Source organism: Taudactylus pleione, unplaced genomic scaffold (genome assembly GCF_031769625.1).
Source record: "Taudactylus pleione unplaced genomic scaffold, aTauple2 ptg000400l, whole genome shotgun sequence".
Lineage (NCBI taxonomy): Eukaryota > Metazoa > Chordata > Amphibia > Anura > Myobatrachidae > Taudactylus > Taudactylus pleione.
Window position 1 is genome coordinate 6,902,259 of NW_028284802.1, and position 18,793 is coordinate 6,921,051.

The 18,793-nt window shown below is 47.1% G+C and overlaps 1 protein-coding gene across 1 annotated transcript; it reads right to left on the reverse strand.

Moving 5' to 3' along the window:
- Positions 1-6,601: 6,601 nt before the first annotated feature.
- On the reverse strand, positions 6,602-15,051 carry ATP6V1G2 (ATPase H+ transporting V1 subunit G2). Its single transcript, XM_088446581.1, has 3 exons — positions 14,804-15,051; positions 14,621-14,721; positions 6,602-6,991 (listed from the first exon to the last, which is right to left on the reverse strand). The coding sequence occupies exons 1-3, from the start codon at positions 14,883-14,885 to the stop codon at positions 6,815-6,817; spliced, it is 360 nt and encodes a 119-aa protein (XP_088302707.1). The 5' UTR covers positions 14,886-15,051; the 3' UTR covers positions 6,602-6,814.
- Positions 15,052-18,793: the final 3,742 nt, after the last annotated feature.

Genomic DNA, 18,793 nt, shown 5'->3' on the forward strand with positions numbered 1-18,793 from the left:
TCGGGCACATAGGAGGGCGAAACAATTGAATACCCCTCTTTATGTCAATTAAGGGCTCCATGTTGCATCGCAATTAACATTACGTGACATAGGGCCTTAGTTATCAGAGAGTTTTATTTCATTTACGAGAGATAAAACTTGTTACGTATGATAATGGTGTTCCAGCCAATCAGCTCCTGTCATCTGTTTGAAAAATGACATTTGGGAGCTGATTGGCTGGAGCACTATTTATCATAAGCAACGAGTTTTATCACTCCTTGTGAATGATAAAACTCATTGATAAGTAAGGTCCATAGGGGCCTATTCATCAACACTAAAATAACGTTTTTAAGGACATTTTCCTTAATTAACGTTATTTTAGTATTCATGAACACACTTAGCACAGGAGATATCACTGATATCTCCTTGCTAAGTCCCCCTGCGTTCATTTCCACACTCCCCATACATTAGTATGGGGATATGGAAATTATGGTATTCATCAAATTCCGAAAATTATGTATTTTCGGAATTTGATGGTGTTACCATACGCCACTGTGAGGTGGCGTATAGTAGGTAACACTTACCTGCTTCCAGCTGGACAGGTCCTCCGGCGTCTCCCTCTGGTGCTCTGGTCTCTCCTCTGGCTCCGTCTGCTATGCTGTCACATGTTCTCCCAGCAGAACACAATAAAGTTTAGAAAAAAAACAAAATGTTTTTTTTTTCTTTTTCTAAACAGTACTGTGCTCTGCTGGGAGAACATGTGACAGCATATCAGACGAAGCCGGAGGCTGCTGCGCGGGCAGGTAAGTGCTGAACGGGGGGCAGGTGAGCGGGTGGGGAGGGGGGAGCAGGTGAGCGGAGGGGGGGACACAAACTTACCGCATCTGTAGGCAGTGCTGTGCATGCGCTGATTTTACAGATGTAACATCACTGTTTCTAGCTGCGGTAAGTTAGTGTAGACAGGGATAACTATATATTTCCTGAAAAGCTGTCATCGCAAAAATGACAGCTTTTCGGAATAGATAGTTATGGGGAGGAGGAATGATGAATTCCTCAGGTAATCAGGTAGAACTCCATGCGAGTTCGAAACCTAATTACCTCCTGAGAAACTTTAGGTATAATGAATAGGCCCCATAGTCTTGCTGCTTTAGATAGACCATAACCAGTGACTAGATCCACACTTCAGCATTATGAATAACCTAATTTGGTGTATGCACTGAACATTCACTTTTATTTGAGTCATAACCTGTTGCTAACACATGGCCTGGATAACTGCTCGGCCTTTACTATTGGTTGACTGTGAGTGACTGAGGATTTCCATGGCAAACTTTCACCTGTTTTCTCTCATTATACTTTTGAAGTCACCGGCTGTTGTTGAGCTTGAAGGACTATAACTAATTTTTCCCCTCTAGAGACCTGATTGGCTGTTGGTATCCCAGAAGTTTCTATGGTTTTTACTTACATTCATGTTCTCCGCTGTCCAGTTCCCATTTTGGTTGCAGTATGGCTGATTATTTCTTGTGGTTTGTTGTCTTGTTTACTATTGTTGGTTCACGTGATGCTCATTTGTTTTGCAGGTTCTCTCAGCACCCTGGAAGATGTTTGTTTGGTAGGGCACCATTTCATTTCTTGGGCCGAGTGTCACCATGCGGCTGGTTGGGCCTCCGCTCTCCTGAGTGGCAGGCCCATCTGTTGCAATTCGCATGTTGTGCTTGGATGGTTTCTTGGGTCTGATTAGGTCTACAGTCTTGGAGGGGGGGGGTCCCTGGGTTTTTGGCCACAATTTTGTTGAGTTCAAGGGCATCAACTTCATCCTTCGCATTAAGGGCCAGATTCAGACCCACTCACTATGGGCGATTGTCGCCCGTCTGCGTATGCGGCAAAATGCGCATGCGCGAGCAAGTCTGTGCGATCGGGAATCGTGCGCACGAAGTACACAGACTGAGCACTACATTGAGTGACAGTTTGTGTGTGGTAACAGGGGAAGGTCCTGGAGAACGGGGGAGTGGATGTGTGAATGCAGGCGTGTCTGAGTATCAAAACGGCGTTCTTTGAGCGTGCATAATTAACATGGAAGCGTCATAGCACACGTCACCTGGTTGTATTTCAGCCTGCAATGATCGCAGTGCTTGTGGCGGGGTAGAGTCTACCTCAAGGGCTGCGAGCAGTTCCGATGGCTCTTGATGTTACTGATTAATCATACACTCCCTGGAGATGACGTGTGCTTAGAATGAAAGTTGGGCGTCATTACACTGGTGTGCAATCACTCTGCCGTCGCTCTCTAAGACATAGAGGGTGTCCTTAAGCCTGGCCGTGCAGTCGCGGAATTTGCAATTCCACCCCCTGATAGCTGCGAGAGAGCGCAGCATAGCGAGCGGGTCTGAATGAGCTCCTAAGTCAAACCTGGATGCCGTCCAGCATTGGTGGATGGGTGTTTGAATAGTCTGGTCCCACTTTCTCCTGCAACTGGTTTAGAGATGTCCCACTGGTCCTGTTCTCCTTGACATGCTTCACAGGCAGGTGAATTCCATGGTGCAATTATGCAGCTGATTTAGGGCTTCATTCAGAGCCGCTCGTAAGCGGCCGCTCATTCGTTCCGAGCGATGTTCGCACAACTGCGCATGCGTACGGATTGTAATATGCATGCGCGAACCAGTCAGTGCGGCCGAAAATCGTTTGTTCGCTATATAGCGAATTCCTGCTATTTTGAGTGACAGGAGGAGGCGTATGTGGGTGGTAACAGGGGAAGGTGCTTGAAAATGGGGAGTGGAATTCAGAACGCAGGCGTGCTTAAAGGTCAAAACGGGCGTTTTAAGGGAGTGCATAATTTATACAGCAGCGTCATTGACCACGTCACTTGGTTGTTTTATAGTCAGAACTGCTCGCAATATAGTGGTAGGAAAAACCAACCACAAGAATAGCGAGCAGTTCATACGCTGTTCGATGTACTCGATTAATCTAATAAATAGCGGACATGACGTATGGTGCGAGCGGCAAGGGGGCGTATTTTTCAAAATTACAACCGCAAGTTTTGCTCGCTCGTTCAGACTTAGAGGCGTGAACAGACCGCAATGAGCGAACGGTTCATTTGAATAGCCACCCCTTGTTTTGGAACGAACGACCGCAAATAGCGAGCGGCTCTGAATCAGGCCCTTAGTTTGTACCGGTCTGATACAGTTCCTATAGAGCTGAGGGGTTGGCTTTATATTGGGGGACTGTTTTTCTTCCTGTAGTTGGCTGGTGTAGATTGTGTGGTTGCAGTTCCAATTGTAGAGTTGTGGGAAACCTCCTCTTTATAGTGAGGCGAGGTCTCCTGCTCCTACAATTTATTCAGCTAGAAGTGACAGCGACCTATAAACAGGCGTAGTTTGGGGGCTGGGTACGGGATCCCGGCGGTCAAAATACCAACAGTGGCATCCCCACAGTCAGAATCCCGACCCAACTAGGTAAGTATACAAACCCTAACCTTCCTCCCCACAGCCTATCCCTAACTATCCACAGCCTATCCCTAACCCACCGCACTGCATCTTAAACTTTCCCCCTAGTGCCTAAACCCTAACCCTCCCCCTAACTCTCCCCCCACAGCCTAAGCCTAACCATCTGCACTGTATCCTAACCATAACCTTCCCCCTAAGGCCTAACCCCTAACCCTCCCCCTAACTCTCCCCCCCATAGCCTAAGCCTAACCATCCGCACTGCATGCTAACCATAACATCCACCTAGTGCCTAAACCCTAACCCTCCCCCTAACTCTCCCCCCATAGCCTAAGCCTAACCATCTGCACTGCATCCTAACCATAACCTTCCCCTAGTGCCTAACCCCTAACCCTCTCCCTAACTCTCCCCCCCCACAGCCTAAGCCTAACCATCCACACTGTATCCTAACCATAACCTTCCCCCTAAGGCCTAACCCCTAACCCTCCCCCTAACTCTCCCCCCCATAGCCTAAGCCTAACCATCCGCGCTGCTTCCTAACCATAACCATCCCCCTAGTGCCTAACCCCTAACTCTCCCCCCATAGCCTAAGCCTAACCATCTGCACTGCATCCTAACCATAACCTTCCCCCTAGTGCCTAACCCCTAACCCTCTCCCTAACTCTCCCCCCCATAGCCTAAGCCTAACCATCCGCACTGTATCCTAACCATAACCTTCCCCCTAAGGCCTAACCCCTAACCCTCCCACTAACTCTCCCCCCCATAGCCTAAGCCTAACCATCCGCACTGCATCCTAACCATAACCATCTCCCTAGTGCCTAACCCCTAACCCTCCCTCTAACTCTCCCCCCCATAGCCTAAGCCTAACCATCCGCACTGCATCCTAACCATAACCTTCCCCCTAGGGCCTAACCCCTAACCCTCCCACTAACTCTCTACCCCATAGCCTAAACCTAACCATCCGCACTGCATTCTAACCATAACCTTCCCCCTAGGGCCTAAACCCTAACCCTCCCCCTAACTCTCCCCCCACAGCCTAAGCCTAACCATCCGCACTGCATCCTAACCAAAACCTTCCCCCTAGCGCTAACCTCTAACCTTCCCCCTAACTCTCCCCCCACAGCCTAAGCCTAACCATCCGCACTGCATCCTAACCAAAACCTTCCCCCTAGTGCCTAACCCCTAACTTTCCCCCCCATAGCCTAAGCCTAACCATCCGCACTGCATCCTAACCATAACCTTCCCCCTAACCCTCCCCCCATACCCTAAGCCTAACCATCTGCACTGCATCCTAACCATAACCTTCCCCCTAGTGCCTAACCTCTAACGCTCCCCCCATAGCCTAAGCCTAACCATCTGCACTGCATCCTAACCATAACCTTTCCCCTAGGGCCTAACCCCTATTCCTCCCCCTAACTCTCCCCCCACAGCCTAAGCCTAACCATCCACACTGCATCCTAACCATAACCTTCCCCCTAGTGCCTAAACCTAACCCTCCCCCTAACTCTCCCCCCACAGCCTAAGCCTAACCATCCACACTGCATCCTAACCAAAACCTTTCCCCTAGTGCCTAACCCCTAACCCTCCTCCCTAACTCTCCCCCCGCAGCCTAAGCCTAACCATCTGCACTGCAACCTGATTCCTAACCATAACCTTCCCCCTAGTGCCTAACCCCTAACTCTCCCCCCCCCCCCCGTAGCCTAAGCCTAACCATCTGCACTGCAACCTGATTCCTAACCATAACCTTCCCCCTAGTGCCTAACTTCTAACCCTCCCCGCTAACTCTCCCCCGGCAGCCTAAGCTTAACCCACCACACTGCATCCTAACCATAACCTTCCCCCTAGTGCCTAACCCCTAGCTGTCCCCCTGCAGCCTAAGCCTAACCATCTGCACTGCAACCTGATTCCTAACGATAACCTTCCTCCTAGTGCCTAACCCTTAACCCTCCCCACACAGCCTTTGCCCTGTAACAGCATGAGGATGACCAGCTCCCACTGGCCATACAGTCAGCATATATCATATTTTAATAAATAATGATGCAACTTTTCTACTTCTATGCATTTAAGGTGACATTGGCACTGATAGTTTATGTCATTGTTTGGCAACCTCGGTCCACAAGACACTCCAAGGGGTAAATTTACTAAAGTGAGAGGTTTTTTTTAAATTGGAGATGTTTCCCATAGCAACCAATCAGATTCTAACTATTATCTTCTATAAGGTGCTAGTTTAATGTTAATTTGAATCTGATTGGTTGCTATGGGCAACATCTTCACTTCTAAAAACTCTCACTTTAGTAAATATACCCCTTAAAGACAGTCCAGATTTTAAGGATAGCCATACTTGTGCACAGGTGACTTCATTAGCACCTCAGTTATTTTGATTTAACCATCTGTGCCCAAGCATGGATATTCCTAAAACCAGACCTGTCAGCATATGTTGAAGACTGTGGTTGGGATTCACTGGTGTTGGTGGTGTACAGGCCCGTCAAGAGCCACGGCGGGCCCGGGTAAAAGGGGTGTGGCCTAATCGCGGGAGGCGTGGCCACGCCCCATTCCCGGAAAAAAAAGCAGCTTTGCAGCGCCTCTGTGCACTGGGGAGGGGGGGCGCTCTGAGCCCCCTCAGCCCTGCTCAAAGCCAGGGGGGCGCGATCAGTGTGATTGCCCCCCCCACAGGCATAGGAGACTGAGCAGTCTCCCACTGCTGTAAGGGAGGGGGGGGCAGCCCCAGACCCGGGCCCCTCAGGAAGCCCGGGCCCGGGTAATCTGTACCCACTCCCCCCCCCCCCCTCTCGGCGCCCCTGGTGGTGTACACGCCCACATGGCACTGGCCACACCCACTCTGCTTCTCACAAGAAGTCCTTGAACATTTTCAGCCCCAGGCCCATGTGATCATGTGATCATTGATCCAGCTCTGACGGTTTGAATGGGTAGCTAAGGGGCACAAGTATTTTGCAGGTGGGCTTACTGCACGTCTACTGCGTGTAATCCACTCTTTCTACTTAGGGATCCATGATCTCTGGCATATTGTGATATGAATGGGCAGATGGTACCAGTGATCAGTTAGTCATACAGTCAGTGCCATTCACCTACAGCACAACGTAGATTTACAAACCGTATGCACAGACCTGTACGTGGACCAGTATCTCTCTCCCACCACTCAACTCGGCCACGTTAATTACGGCAATGGATTCACATGACAAGCTGTCCCTTTATTTCAGGTACATCACCTGAGTGTAAGGAATAAAGGATAACATTTATTACAATGGGCGGTTGAGCTGCACCTCACATAACAGCAGCTTCCCAGCAGGGTCAGATGTTTTACCATAAAGTAACCGGATAGAAAAACACAACAGTGAAACTTGCGCAGCAGGTGCACACAGAGGGGCTCCTGCCGGAGCGGCTCAGTAACCGGTGAAGCGGTAGTTGGGGTGTAGTTCCGGCTTGATGTCACACACTAGGGTCAGCAACCTCCTGAGCACAACTTCTTTATTCTTTCCATGGCTGCTTTGCACCATCTGCAGCGTCCGCCTGGTTCGGGCTTCAATTTCAGAAGAGAGGTCCCCCTGGGTGCCCAAAGCCTGTATTTAAGAGTAATGATGTCAAGATGGGGCATATACCACGTGCATTTTATGTACAACAAATATGATATTGCATGTAACTGCAATTTAGTGGTGTGTTGGGCACATGTGCTAGTGTAGGCGGAGATTCAGGGTCTCCCTACGGTGGGCTGCAAGCAGAAATGTTTTGATCAAAATATGAACAAATTCCCCATGCTTTTATTTGCAAGATGCACACAGGATTTCAGCACACTAATGTTAGTGCCGATAACGTAAGTCTTTGTACATTTTGATTTGGGAGTGCTTGCGTACTTTCCAAATTCTCTTATCCGTCTACGGGATACCTTCAGTATTCCAACAAAAGGGATGCCAGTGGTCAGAATGCTGACGCCGGGGTTAGAGGGAGGGTTAGGCACTAGGAGGGGGGTTAGGCACTAAGGGGGGGGGGAGATTTAGGGGAAGGGTTAGATTTAGGGTGCAGGGAAGGGGAGATTAGGTTTAGGCACTAGGGGGGAGGTTAGGTTCAGGCACTGGGAAGAGAGGGTTAGGGTAGGGAGAGAGGGAGGGTTAGAATACTAACCGACAAGTGTATTCAGTATTCTAATCCTGTCTGGATGCTGGCATCAGGATCTGACCACCGGGATCCCATACCCATCCCCCATCTACACCCCAGCAAACCAAGGGGTATATTTACTAAGAATCGTGTCTGGCCCAGATTAAATATTCTGGGCATCACTGGGATCCAATGGTCTATGGAATGGCTAAACTTAATAGAAGTGCCTTTAGCAGCACGTGTTCTGCAGAAGGACTGCACAGATCAGTGTGTGATCTGTGCAGTGCTTCTGTGTGTTTTTGGTGTAATAAAAGGTTAAACTTTAAGAAAAACAAAACGGAATAACCAGCCCCAAAGCATAATCAGCCCTCGACCGCTCAGCTCGTTCTGATACCGAAAATCAGGGGAAAAAACGACGTGGGGTATGGGGTCTCCCCTCCAAAGCATTCACCAGCCTCAAACTGGCCAGCCCAGCGCTGGTAGTCCTCAGAATGTGGATCTATATACTGTATATACAGAGCTTCCCCGGAGACCGACAGGAGCCCACGTGGGTTTTTGCACCTTAGCCCTGACTGGCTAAGAGTCAGACTACTCTTGGCTGCTGTCTTTTTTAAAATATTTTCTACACAGTGGGGATACAGGTGTTTCTACAAGTGCCAAATGGAAGGCTTGATGGGACCTGTAGTCCCACTGTATAGAACAATATTATTTCTATATTTAACCCGTTACCCCTGCACCCATCGCCTCCAGGGAAGCAGGTAAGGCTGGCTGATCCTCGGGAGGGGGACACTATTTTATTTTTGGGGTCACCACTTTCTGAGGATTGCCATACCTGAACAGACCAGTTTGGGGCTGGTGAATGATTTGGCAGGGAGACCTCACTCTGTGTGAGTGTGGGAGACCCCGGCTTGTTCAGCCCAGTGCTGGTTATAGGAAAATAAGGAGAACCCTATGTTGTTGTTTTGCAACCCTTTATTACACCTATAACAGAAGCACTGCACAGATGATACTGATCTGTGCAGTTCTTCTGTTGAACACCCTGCTCATGGGCTAGTCTATTTAAAACTTCTTTTTAGCCCGACTTTCCTCCATGTTCGATCATGTTTGCAAGCATGATTCTTTGTAAATCCTCATGTTGTATTCCTGTGAATGGAAGTACTTTGCGAGTTGGTTCGATAGTGTATTGACTTCTATTTGTGTGTTTGGGTGTGTATTGCAGATTGAATTGTGTTTTTACATCTGTGTTGGCCTTTAGTAAACCTCTGTGTTTCAAAATCGGGGAAAACACGCACAGGAAAGCAATCTCGTCCAGACATGATTCTTAGTAAGTATACCCCCTAGACTTTGCCCCTTAGCTATGACACTGCCCAATTTTTCCCTTTGGGAGGTAGTGACAGCATAAATGCATTTATTTTTCATTAATAGACTCAGCCGTGGAAAGGCTGACATCAGAGAATAGTAGCTTGAATGCCGCTACATAGCAAATGGAAATAAAGGCCCTCATTCAGAGCCGTACACTCTGAGCAGAGCGCACGCTCTGAATGAGGGCCGCCCTCCATAATTATGGAGCGTCCTCCTGGACGCTCGTATAGCTGTGGGTCACCAACCACAGCCTACACGAGCGTGCAGTTTGATGGCCGCGATGGTCTTGACCATCGCGACCATCGCCACTGCGAGCCGGAGCCTGCGGTTGAGTTTTTCAACCGCAAGGCCCGGAGTGATTTTGGCTCTATCAGAGCCAAAATCACTCCCACTGACATCACTAGTGATGTCAGTGGGCCGGCTTCTGACGGTAGGCGTTCCCTTGGGAACGCCCCCGTCAGGGAGGCACGCCCGCGGCACGTCCACCAAAGGGGGCGTGCTGTCAATCAACATCGACAGCACGCCCCCTTTGATCAGACACAACGAGCGAAGGAAAGTCCTTCGCTCGTCGCGTCTGGCGCATGCGCACGACGGAGCTCCCGCCGTCGTGCGCATGCGCAGTGCACAACATCGACCCACTTGCGAGCGGACAGCCGCTTGCGAGTGGGTCTGAATCAGGCCCAAAGTGTGGAATATCTCACAAACAGTACCGTCAAAGTAACTTCCAGTAGTATGAACATTTCCATGCCGGTACTTGTTTATTGATTGCAGAGTGACACTGCACTATTCCAGTGTATCACGCAATTTCTAATTTATTGTGCTGTAATGCCAGTTTCCCAACACCAAATACAGCCAACCATTGCTGTCTGACATGGGGGTTGTAGTCAGACGGAATGCCTATGGTCTATAATACCGGCGCAGGAATCCCGACAGCAGAATACTGACCGCTGGCATCCCGAAGGTAAGTATCGGGGGGTTAGTCACTAGGGGGAGGGTTAAGGTTAGGCACTAAGGGGAAAGGGAGAGGTTAGGTTTAGACACTAGGGGGAGAGGTTAGGGTTAGGCACCGGGGAGGGAGGGTTAGGGTAGAGAGCGGGGGAGGGTTAGCATACCCAACAACAAGTGTCGGTATACTGGCCCTGTCGGGATGCCGGTGTCGGGATTCTGATAGCCGGATCCCGAGCATCGGCATCCTGTACCCAACTCCTGACATGGATATGCCTCACAGAAGTAGGGTTGTGTTATAGTCCTAATTTTTTGGCATCACTAGTTTTCAGCTCTCCACACAGTGCATGTTTCAAGGACATCCCCATTTAAGCACAGCAGGTTAAAAACAGAACTAAACTCATCAAATAAAAGTACTTGCTTTAAGACTCTTAGGGGTGTTCAATATGGGAGCGAAAACTCAGTTTTTGCGTTAATTTCGCACCTATGACGTCATTATCGCAGGTTTTAGTTTTACACCGTATTCAATTTCAAAGACTTTTCGCAGGTTCGAAAAGTTTTTGAAAAAAAACGGGGATAACTTTTCACCACTGAATAGGTGTCGAAAAAAAGTGCAGAATTGGGGTTTAGGGGTGCAGGCTTAAAAAAAATAGCCTGCACCCCTGGGAATGACATTTTAAAAATAACTGTGTCAAAAAAAAAATAGGGACACCCCAAAAAAATAATAAAAAAATTGGGGTGTAAAAAAAAAATGGGAAAAAATTGTTTAACAATAGGGAAATAGGTTCAGGGCTATTCTGCAAGTATGCGGCAGGTGTTTTCTAGAATAGATTAATAGCGGCAGGTGCACAGTTGCAGAATTTTTTAAAACTTACTTTAGGGACATCAAAATATGCTAGTACCCATTTTCATGTACCCCAAATTTGATGGGATCACTTAAAAAAACGAAAAAAATAACCTAAGTGCTCTTCTGCATCACTTCTTCAATGTCGGGAAAAAAGAACCTGCCGCAGCTATTTAAATCCCCGACTTTCATTTGCAGGCTAAAACGGGGGTACCCATAGGGATCCCCCATGTTTTTACAGCTTTAGGGGGGTCCCACAATTTTTTCCAGGAAAATTTCGGAGTTTATCGCAAATCCCAATTCGCCAGGTCCCGTTTTCGTAGATTTTATATTGAATACGGGGATAAAGCGGGCGCGCGCCCGATACTTTATCCCAGAAAAATCTCCGATGTGGAGCGAAAAGTCCAGCACGGACATTTTCGCTCCCATATTGAATACCCCTCTATGGCTACTAAGTGAAGCTTTTCAAAGCTGCCGCGTCTTTGGTGGTGTCGGCCCTCAGCTTTAAAAGAGCAATAATATTAAATACAAAACCAGGCGTGTTTTGTATATAAAATGGCTGCCTCAATGGAAAATGCCACCTAATAAATGTACCCATAATGCCTGAGGAGATCAGTGGCAGAACTACAGTCAGTGCACAAGACTCGAGGGTAAGGTGGGGCCTGTAGCTGTCACACGCCTGTCAGTCAATGATGGTAGTTCTGCCAGTATCTGCCGCTATTGTAATAGAAGGTCTAAGGGACCCAACACTGTAGCATACCTCCCAACTGTCCTGCATCCAGCGGGACAGTCCCGTTTTTCTGGGACTGTCCCGCTGTCCCACTTGCGGGCCACAGTGTCCCACGGTGGGGGGGGGGAAGTTGGGGAGAACACAAACTGCTGCTCTGCATAGCAGAGCAGTGGGTGTGCAGGAGGAGAACAGATGCCGTGCGCATACGCACAGCATCTGCTCTCATGTGTACGGACTGCCTGGGGGCTGCCCAGCATCTCGGAGAGTGCTGGGCACGCCCCCAAAGTGACGAAAACGGGGGAAGCCGCAAGGCTCTGCCCCATTTTCCATAGGCCCCACCCCTTTTTGGCACAAGCTACGCCCCCTTTTCAGTCGCACGCGCCTTCGGAGCGCGACCTGTCCCTCCTTGGTATGTTCAAATGTTGGGAGGTACAGTCAGGTGCATAAATATTGGGACATTGACAGAATTTTCATATTTTGGCCTCTATTCACCACCACAATGGCTTTGAAATGAAACAAACAAGATGTTCTTTAACTGCAGACTTTCAGATTTAATTTGAGGGTACTTACATCCAAATCAGGTGAACGGTGTAGGAATTACAACGGTTTCTATATGTGCCTCCCACTTTTTAAGGGGCCAAAAGTAATGGGACAAACTAAACAATCCTAAATCTAACTTTCACTTTTTAATACTTTGTTGCAAATCCTTTGCAGGCAATTACAGCCTGAAGTCTGGAATGCATAGACATCACCAGACGCTGGGTTTCATCCCTGGTGATGCTCTGCCAGGCCTCTACTGCAAATGTCTTCAGTTCCTGCTTGTTCTTGGGGCATTTTCCCTTCAGTTTTGTCTTCATCAAGTGAAATGCATGCTCAATCAGATTCAGGTCAGGGGATTGACTTGGCCATTGCATAACATTCCACTTTTTAGCCTGAAAAAACTCTTTGGTTGCTTTTGCAGTATGCTTCGGGTCATTGTCCATCTGCACTGTGAAGCACCGTCCAATGAGTTCTGAAGCATTTGACTGAATATGAGCATATAATATTGCCCGAAACACTTCAGAATTCATTCTGCTGCTTTTGTCAGCAGTCACATCATCAATAAATACAAGGGAACCAGTTCCATTGGCAGCCATACATGCCCATGCCATGACACTGCCGCCACCATGCTTCACTGATGAGGTGGTATGTTTTGGATCATGAGCAGTTCCTTTCCTTCTCCATACTCTTCTCTTCCCATAACTCTGGTACAAGTTGATCTTTGTCTCATCTCTCCCTAGGATGTTGTTCCAGAACTGTAATGGCTTTTTTAGATGTTGTTTGGCAAACTCTAATCTGGTCTTCCTGTTTTTGAGGCTCACCAATGGTTTACATCTTGTGGTGAACCCTCTATATTCACTCTTGTGAAGTCTTCTCTTGATTGTTGACTTTGACACATATATACCTACCTCCTGGAGAGTGTTCTTGATTTGGCCAACTGTTGTGAAGGGGTTTTTCTTCATCAGGGAAATAATTCTTCTGTCATCCACCACAGTTGTTTTCCGTGGTCTTCCGGGTCTTTTGGTGTTGCTGAGCTTTCCGTTGCGTTCTTTCTTTTTAAGAATGTTCCAAACAGTTGATTTGGCCACACCTAATGTTTTTGCTATCTCTCTGATGGGTTTGTTTTGATTTTTCAGCCTAATGATGGCTTGCTTCACTGATAGTGACAGCTCTTTGGATCTCATTTTGAGAGTCGACAGCAACTGATTCCAAATGCAAATGTCACACCTAGAATCAACTCCAGACCTTTTACCTGCTTAATTGATAATGAAATAACGAGGCAATAGTCCACACCTGTCCCTGAAATAGCTTTTGAGTTGATAGTCCCATTACTTTTGGCCCCTTAAAAAGTGGGAGGCACATATAGAAACCGTTGTAATTCCTACACCGTTCACCTGATTTGGATGTAATTACCCTCAAATTAAATCTGAAAGTCTGCAGTTAAAGCACATCTTGTTTGTTTCATTTCAAAGCCATCGTGGTGGTGAATAGAGGCCAAAATATGAAAATTCTGTCAATGTCCCAATATTTATGCACCTGACTGTATGCTGTAGTGATCCACCCCTGATGAGTGGATTGTGTCGTCCCATAGAAAAGTACAGCAAAGATAATTGTAGAGTAAGAAAAGTGCTCTGTAGTTATTGTATTTTTAACATTATATGCAAAGATTTAAAAAAGGACAAAACTAAATCATCAGCAGTGATTACATCAGTGTCCAGTATTATACTGGCGAACAACTTCTAATACACTATCTACACAGGAGGGTATGCTAATTAATCCCCCCCAACACCTAAAAAAATATTACCATAATTAATGATTCAATCAGTTGCTATTAATTAGGAGCTGATTGGTTGGCACTTTATCTCCATCCACGTATCTCTCTCCAAGGGGTAAAGTTACTAAAGTGAGAGTTACTAAAGAGGAGATGTTGCCCATAGCAACCAATCAGATTGTACATAACATTTAAAAAGCACCTTCTAGAAGATAATAGCTAGAATCTGTATTGGCAATATCTCCATTTCTAGAAACTCTCACTTTAGTAAATTTACCCCCAAGACTTAATACATAGAACCAAAGGTTTCTGAACTTCTTTCTGTTTGCGATATTACAAGGTGCTAGGGTTGACCATCGACCATAGATGGTTAGCAACCATCGATGGCCAGTGGTGAGTGTTTTCGATGGCAAGCCACTAATGGTATAGGGGTCTATTTACTAAGCAGTGTTAGGAGACAGAGTGAAAAGTGATAAGGTGCCAGCCAATCAGCTCCTAACTGTCATTTTTCAAACACAGCCTGTGAGATGGCAGCTAGAAGCTGATTGGCTAATACCTTATCACTTTCTTATCACTTTTCGCTCTGTCTCCTAACACTGCTTAGTAACTAGACCCCATAATATTGGTGGCTAAACCCGATGATGAAACACAAATGTGCTTCACACACACACACATAGATAAATATATGTATATATATATATATACATATATATATATATATATATATATATACACACATGTGTGTGTGTATATACACATATATATATGCACACAGTATATGTATGTATGTGTATATATATTATATATACATACTCATACTCACACATAGACATGAAATATAAATACAGTACTAGAGCATATAAAGATACATTACATATACTGTACAACAATACCCTGCTACATACAGTGCGTTGCTGACTCTGGAACTCCCTCTCTCTTTCCACACGATATTGCTCAATCTCCACCTGAGCCTCCTCCTTTGCCTGCTTCAGCCTCCGGGCCTTACCTGCAAGGGACAAAAGCATCCTCCATATTGAGGCAGCTCATAGCCTGACAATGCACAGTGCATGAGGGATGGAAGGACTTACGTTTCCTGGCCTCAGACACTCTCTCTGCTGCTCTCTTCTCTGCCTGCAGCAGCTGCTGGATCCCCTGTGACTGACTGGTCATGGTGTGACTGTACCCGCAATATACAGATTACACCACCCTAATGCTATGCTGACCCTTTATTATAGAGCCTTGATTTTTCCTGATCTCCTTCCCTGCTGTACCTGTGTCCTCTGTACTCACTGCAGTCACAGCCTCCTCCTCATCATCCCTTCATCCTCAGCATCATCTTCCCCCTCCCCTCTGACATACTAACAGCCCCCTGTATCCTCCCTCCCTCCCTCCCTCCCTCCCTCCCTCTGTCCTCAGCATCATCTTCTCCATCCCCCATTTCACAGACAATAGTAGCCTGCTCCTTCATCCATCCTCAGCACCATCTTCTCCATCTGTATCTGTGTGTGCTAATAATGTACTGCTCCCTCATCCCTACATCCACATTACCATCTTATCTGTACCCCTCTGTGTACCATAACATACGTACTACTCCCTCATCCCTACATCCACATTACCATCTTATCTGTACCCCCCTGTGTACCATAATATACGTACTGCTCCCTCATCCCTACATCCACATTACCATCTTATCTGTACCCCTCTGTGTACCATAACATACGTACTGCTTCCTCATTCCGACATCCACATTACCATCTTATCTGTACCCCTCTGTGTACCATAACATACGTACTGCTTCCTCATCCCTACATCCACATTACCATCTTATCTGTACCCCTCTGTGTACCATAACATACGTACTGCTCCCTCATCCCTACATCCACATTACCATCTTATCTGTACCCCTCTGTGTACCATAACATACGTACTGCTCCCTCATCCCTACATCCACATTACCATCTTATCTGTACCCCCCTGTGTACCATAATATACGTACTGCTCCCTCATCCCTACATCCACATTACCATCTTATCTGTACCCCTCTGTGTACCATAACATACGTACTGCTTCCTCATTCCGACATCCACATTACCATCTTATCTGTACCCCTCTGTGTACCATAACATACGTACTGCTTCCTCATCCCCACATCCACATTACCATCTTATCTGTACCCCTCTGTGTACCATAATATACGTACTGCTTCCTCATCCCCACATCCACATTACCATCTTATCTGTACCCCTCTGTGTACCATAATATACGTACTGCTCCCTCATCCCTACATCCACATTACCATCTTATCTGTACCCCTCTGTGTACCATAACATACGTACTACTCCCTCATCTCTACATCCACATTACCATCTTATCTATACCCCTCTGTGTACCATAATATACGTACTGCTCCCTCATCCCTACATCCACATTACCATCTTATCTGTACCCCTCTGTGTACCATAATATACGTACTGCTCCCTCATCCCTACATCCACATTACCATCTTATCTGTACCCCTTTGTGTACCATAACATACGTACTACTCCCTCATCTCTACATCCACATTACCATCTTATCTGTACCCCTCTGTGTACCATATTATATGTACTGCTCCATCATCCCTCCATCCACAGTAGCATCACCTTATCTGTCCCCTCTGAGTGCCATAAGATACTTCTCCCTCATCCCTCCATCCACAGTAACATCACCTTATCTGTACCACTCTGTGTATTATAACATACTCCTCCCTCATCCCTCCATCCACAGTAACATCACCTTATCTGTGCCCTCTGTGTGCCATAACACACTGCTCCCCGTACCCTCTATCCACAGTAACATCAAATTATATGTACCCCTCTAGGTACCATAACATACTTCTCCCCCATCCCTCCATCCACAGTAATATCACAAAATCTGTACCCCTCTAGGTACCATAACATACTTCTCCCCCATCCCACCATCCACAGTAACATCTTATCTGTACCCCTCTGTGTACCATAACATACTGCTCCCTCATCCCTCCATCCACAGTAACATCACCTTATCTGTCCCCTCTGTGTACCATAACATACTGCTCCCTCATCCCTCCATCCACAGTAACATCACCTTATCTGTACCCTCTGTGTGCCATAACATACTGCTCCCCCATCCCTCCATCCACAGTAATATCACCTTATCTGTCCCCTCTGTGTACCATAACATACTGCTCCCTCATCCCTCCATCCACAGTAACATCTCCTTATCTGTCCCCTCTGTGTACCATTACATACTGCTCCCTCATCCCTCCATCCACAGTAACATCACCTTATCTGTCCCCTCTGTGTGCCATAACATACTGCTCCCTCATCCCTCCATACACAGTAATATCACCTTATCTGTCCCCTCTGTGTACTATAACATACTGCTCCCTCATCCCTCCATCCACAGTAACATCACCTTATCTGTCCCCTCTGTGTACTATAACATACTGCTCCCTCATCCCTCCATACACAGTAATATCACCTTATCTGTCCCCTCTGTGTACCATAACATACTGCTCCCTCATCCCTCCAATCCACAGTAACATCACCTTATCTGTCCCCTCTATGTACCATAAGATAACCGAAGTTCGGATAGATCAGAGGGCACATAAACCCCTAGTCAGGGATGCGTGGGGTTAATAAAGTTAGGTAGGGGAGTGTTAGTTTTTTATGGTCAGATTGACATTAGGTTAGGATTGGTGGAGTGTTGTGCAAGGGGTGTGGTTATTAGGAGTGTGGCTAGGTCAGCACTGTTAAGGTGCATACACACTAGACGATATGCTCCCTGAGCGATATCGTCTAGTGTGTCCCCGGCAGGCTGTGCTCAATGTCGTTCATGACATTGAGCACAGCCGCTGAACGATATCATTAGCGATATCGTTCAGCGCCGGGCTCTCTCACCCATTCCCTGACATGCAGCAACCTGACGAGGTCGTCAGGTTGGCCTGCATGTCAGCCCGATGAACGAGGATGACGAACGACCCGCGGGAACGCGCGTCGTCATCATCGTTCATCTTTTTTGTGTTAAAAATGGACGATAAAGTGGACGACTGAACGATAACGATATCGTTATCGTTCAGTCGTCCACTTTAATCGCCCAGTGTGTACGCACCATTACTCTGCCTCTTTGGATCTGATCTCCCACCCTCCCTCCCACTTTTTTCCTCTTGTGTCTTGTGTCGGCTTTATTTCCAGGGCGGGAAAGAACGGCAGTGTCTATAAAGCGTCCACCTTGCTGCAGTACGAGCGGTGCGCCCCCTTCAATGCACTGGTTAAGCTGATTTTACCCTACAGGGGTCAGAGGCACCTTTCTTCGGAGAGGGCTAAAATAGTGCTTTGGGATGGGGCTGGATACCGTTTAACTTGCCAGAAAGGGATATCGGCCCTTGCAAGTTTTATATCACTATTACACTTGAATTGGGATATTGGCCCGTTCAGTGAGTATTTTACATCCTTGCATATGTCAAGTGTGGGGCGTCAGGTTACTGGCCGTTCTTTCTTATGCCACCATATTCTGATTGTAAATTAAATAAAGCTGACCATATATTTTTGATCGCATATATACTTGGTCTGTCTCTTTATTTTATTTAAGCTTGGTTTTAATAACTTTATGATAGCACGCATTATCTGACGATAGGGAGTTTAACATACTGCTCCCCCATCCCTCCAGCCACAGTAATGTCACCTTATCTGTCCCCTCTGTGTGCCATAACATACTGCTCCCTCATCCCTCCATCCACAGTAACATCACCTTATCTGTCCCCCTCTATGTACCATAACATACTGGTCCTCCAGGGGCTGGCTGGCAACTTTCAGCCTGGGGGGCAACACAGGCAAGTGGCCCTGGTGTTGATAACCCCGACTAGGGGTTGCACATAAAACACAATAGCCCTCACAGGAAAAAAATAAAACACATATTCATTGCCCATGCCGGCCTACAAAAGTCTGACCTGACAGACTCACACAGCAGAACAACTAGTTGCCGCCACTGCAACTTGCAGGCGCTGAAGAGCGGAATAGAGAGAGGAGCTCCCAGTCTCCCCCTTGCCCTCAGCCACG

Excerpts from the sequence above, each read along its gene's own strand:
- ATP6V1G2 (XM_088446581.1), bottom strand. The coding sequence starts at position 14,885 with ATGACCAGTCAGTCACAGGGGATCCAGCAGCTGCTGCAGGCAGAGAAG. Across the intron at positions 14,722-14,803 it reads AGTGTCTGAGGCCAGGAAAC|GTAAGGCCCGGAGGCTGAAG; the intron begins GTAAGTCCTTCC and ends TGTCCCTTGCAG. Across the intron at positions 6,992-14,620 it reads TCCAGAGTCAGCAACGCACT|GCTTTGGGCACCCAGGGGGA; the intron begins GTATGTAGCAGG and ends TCTTAAATACAG.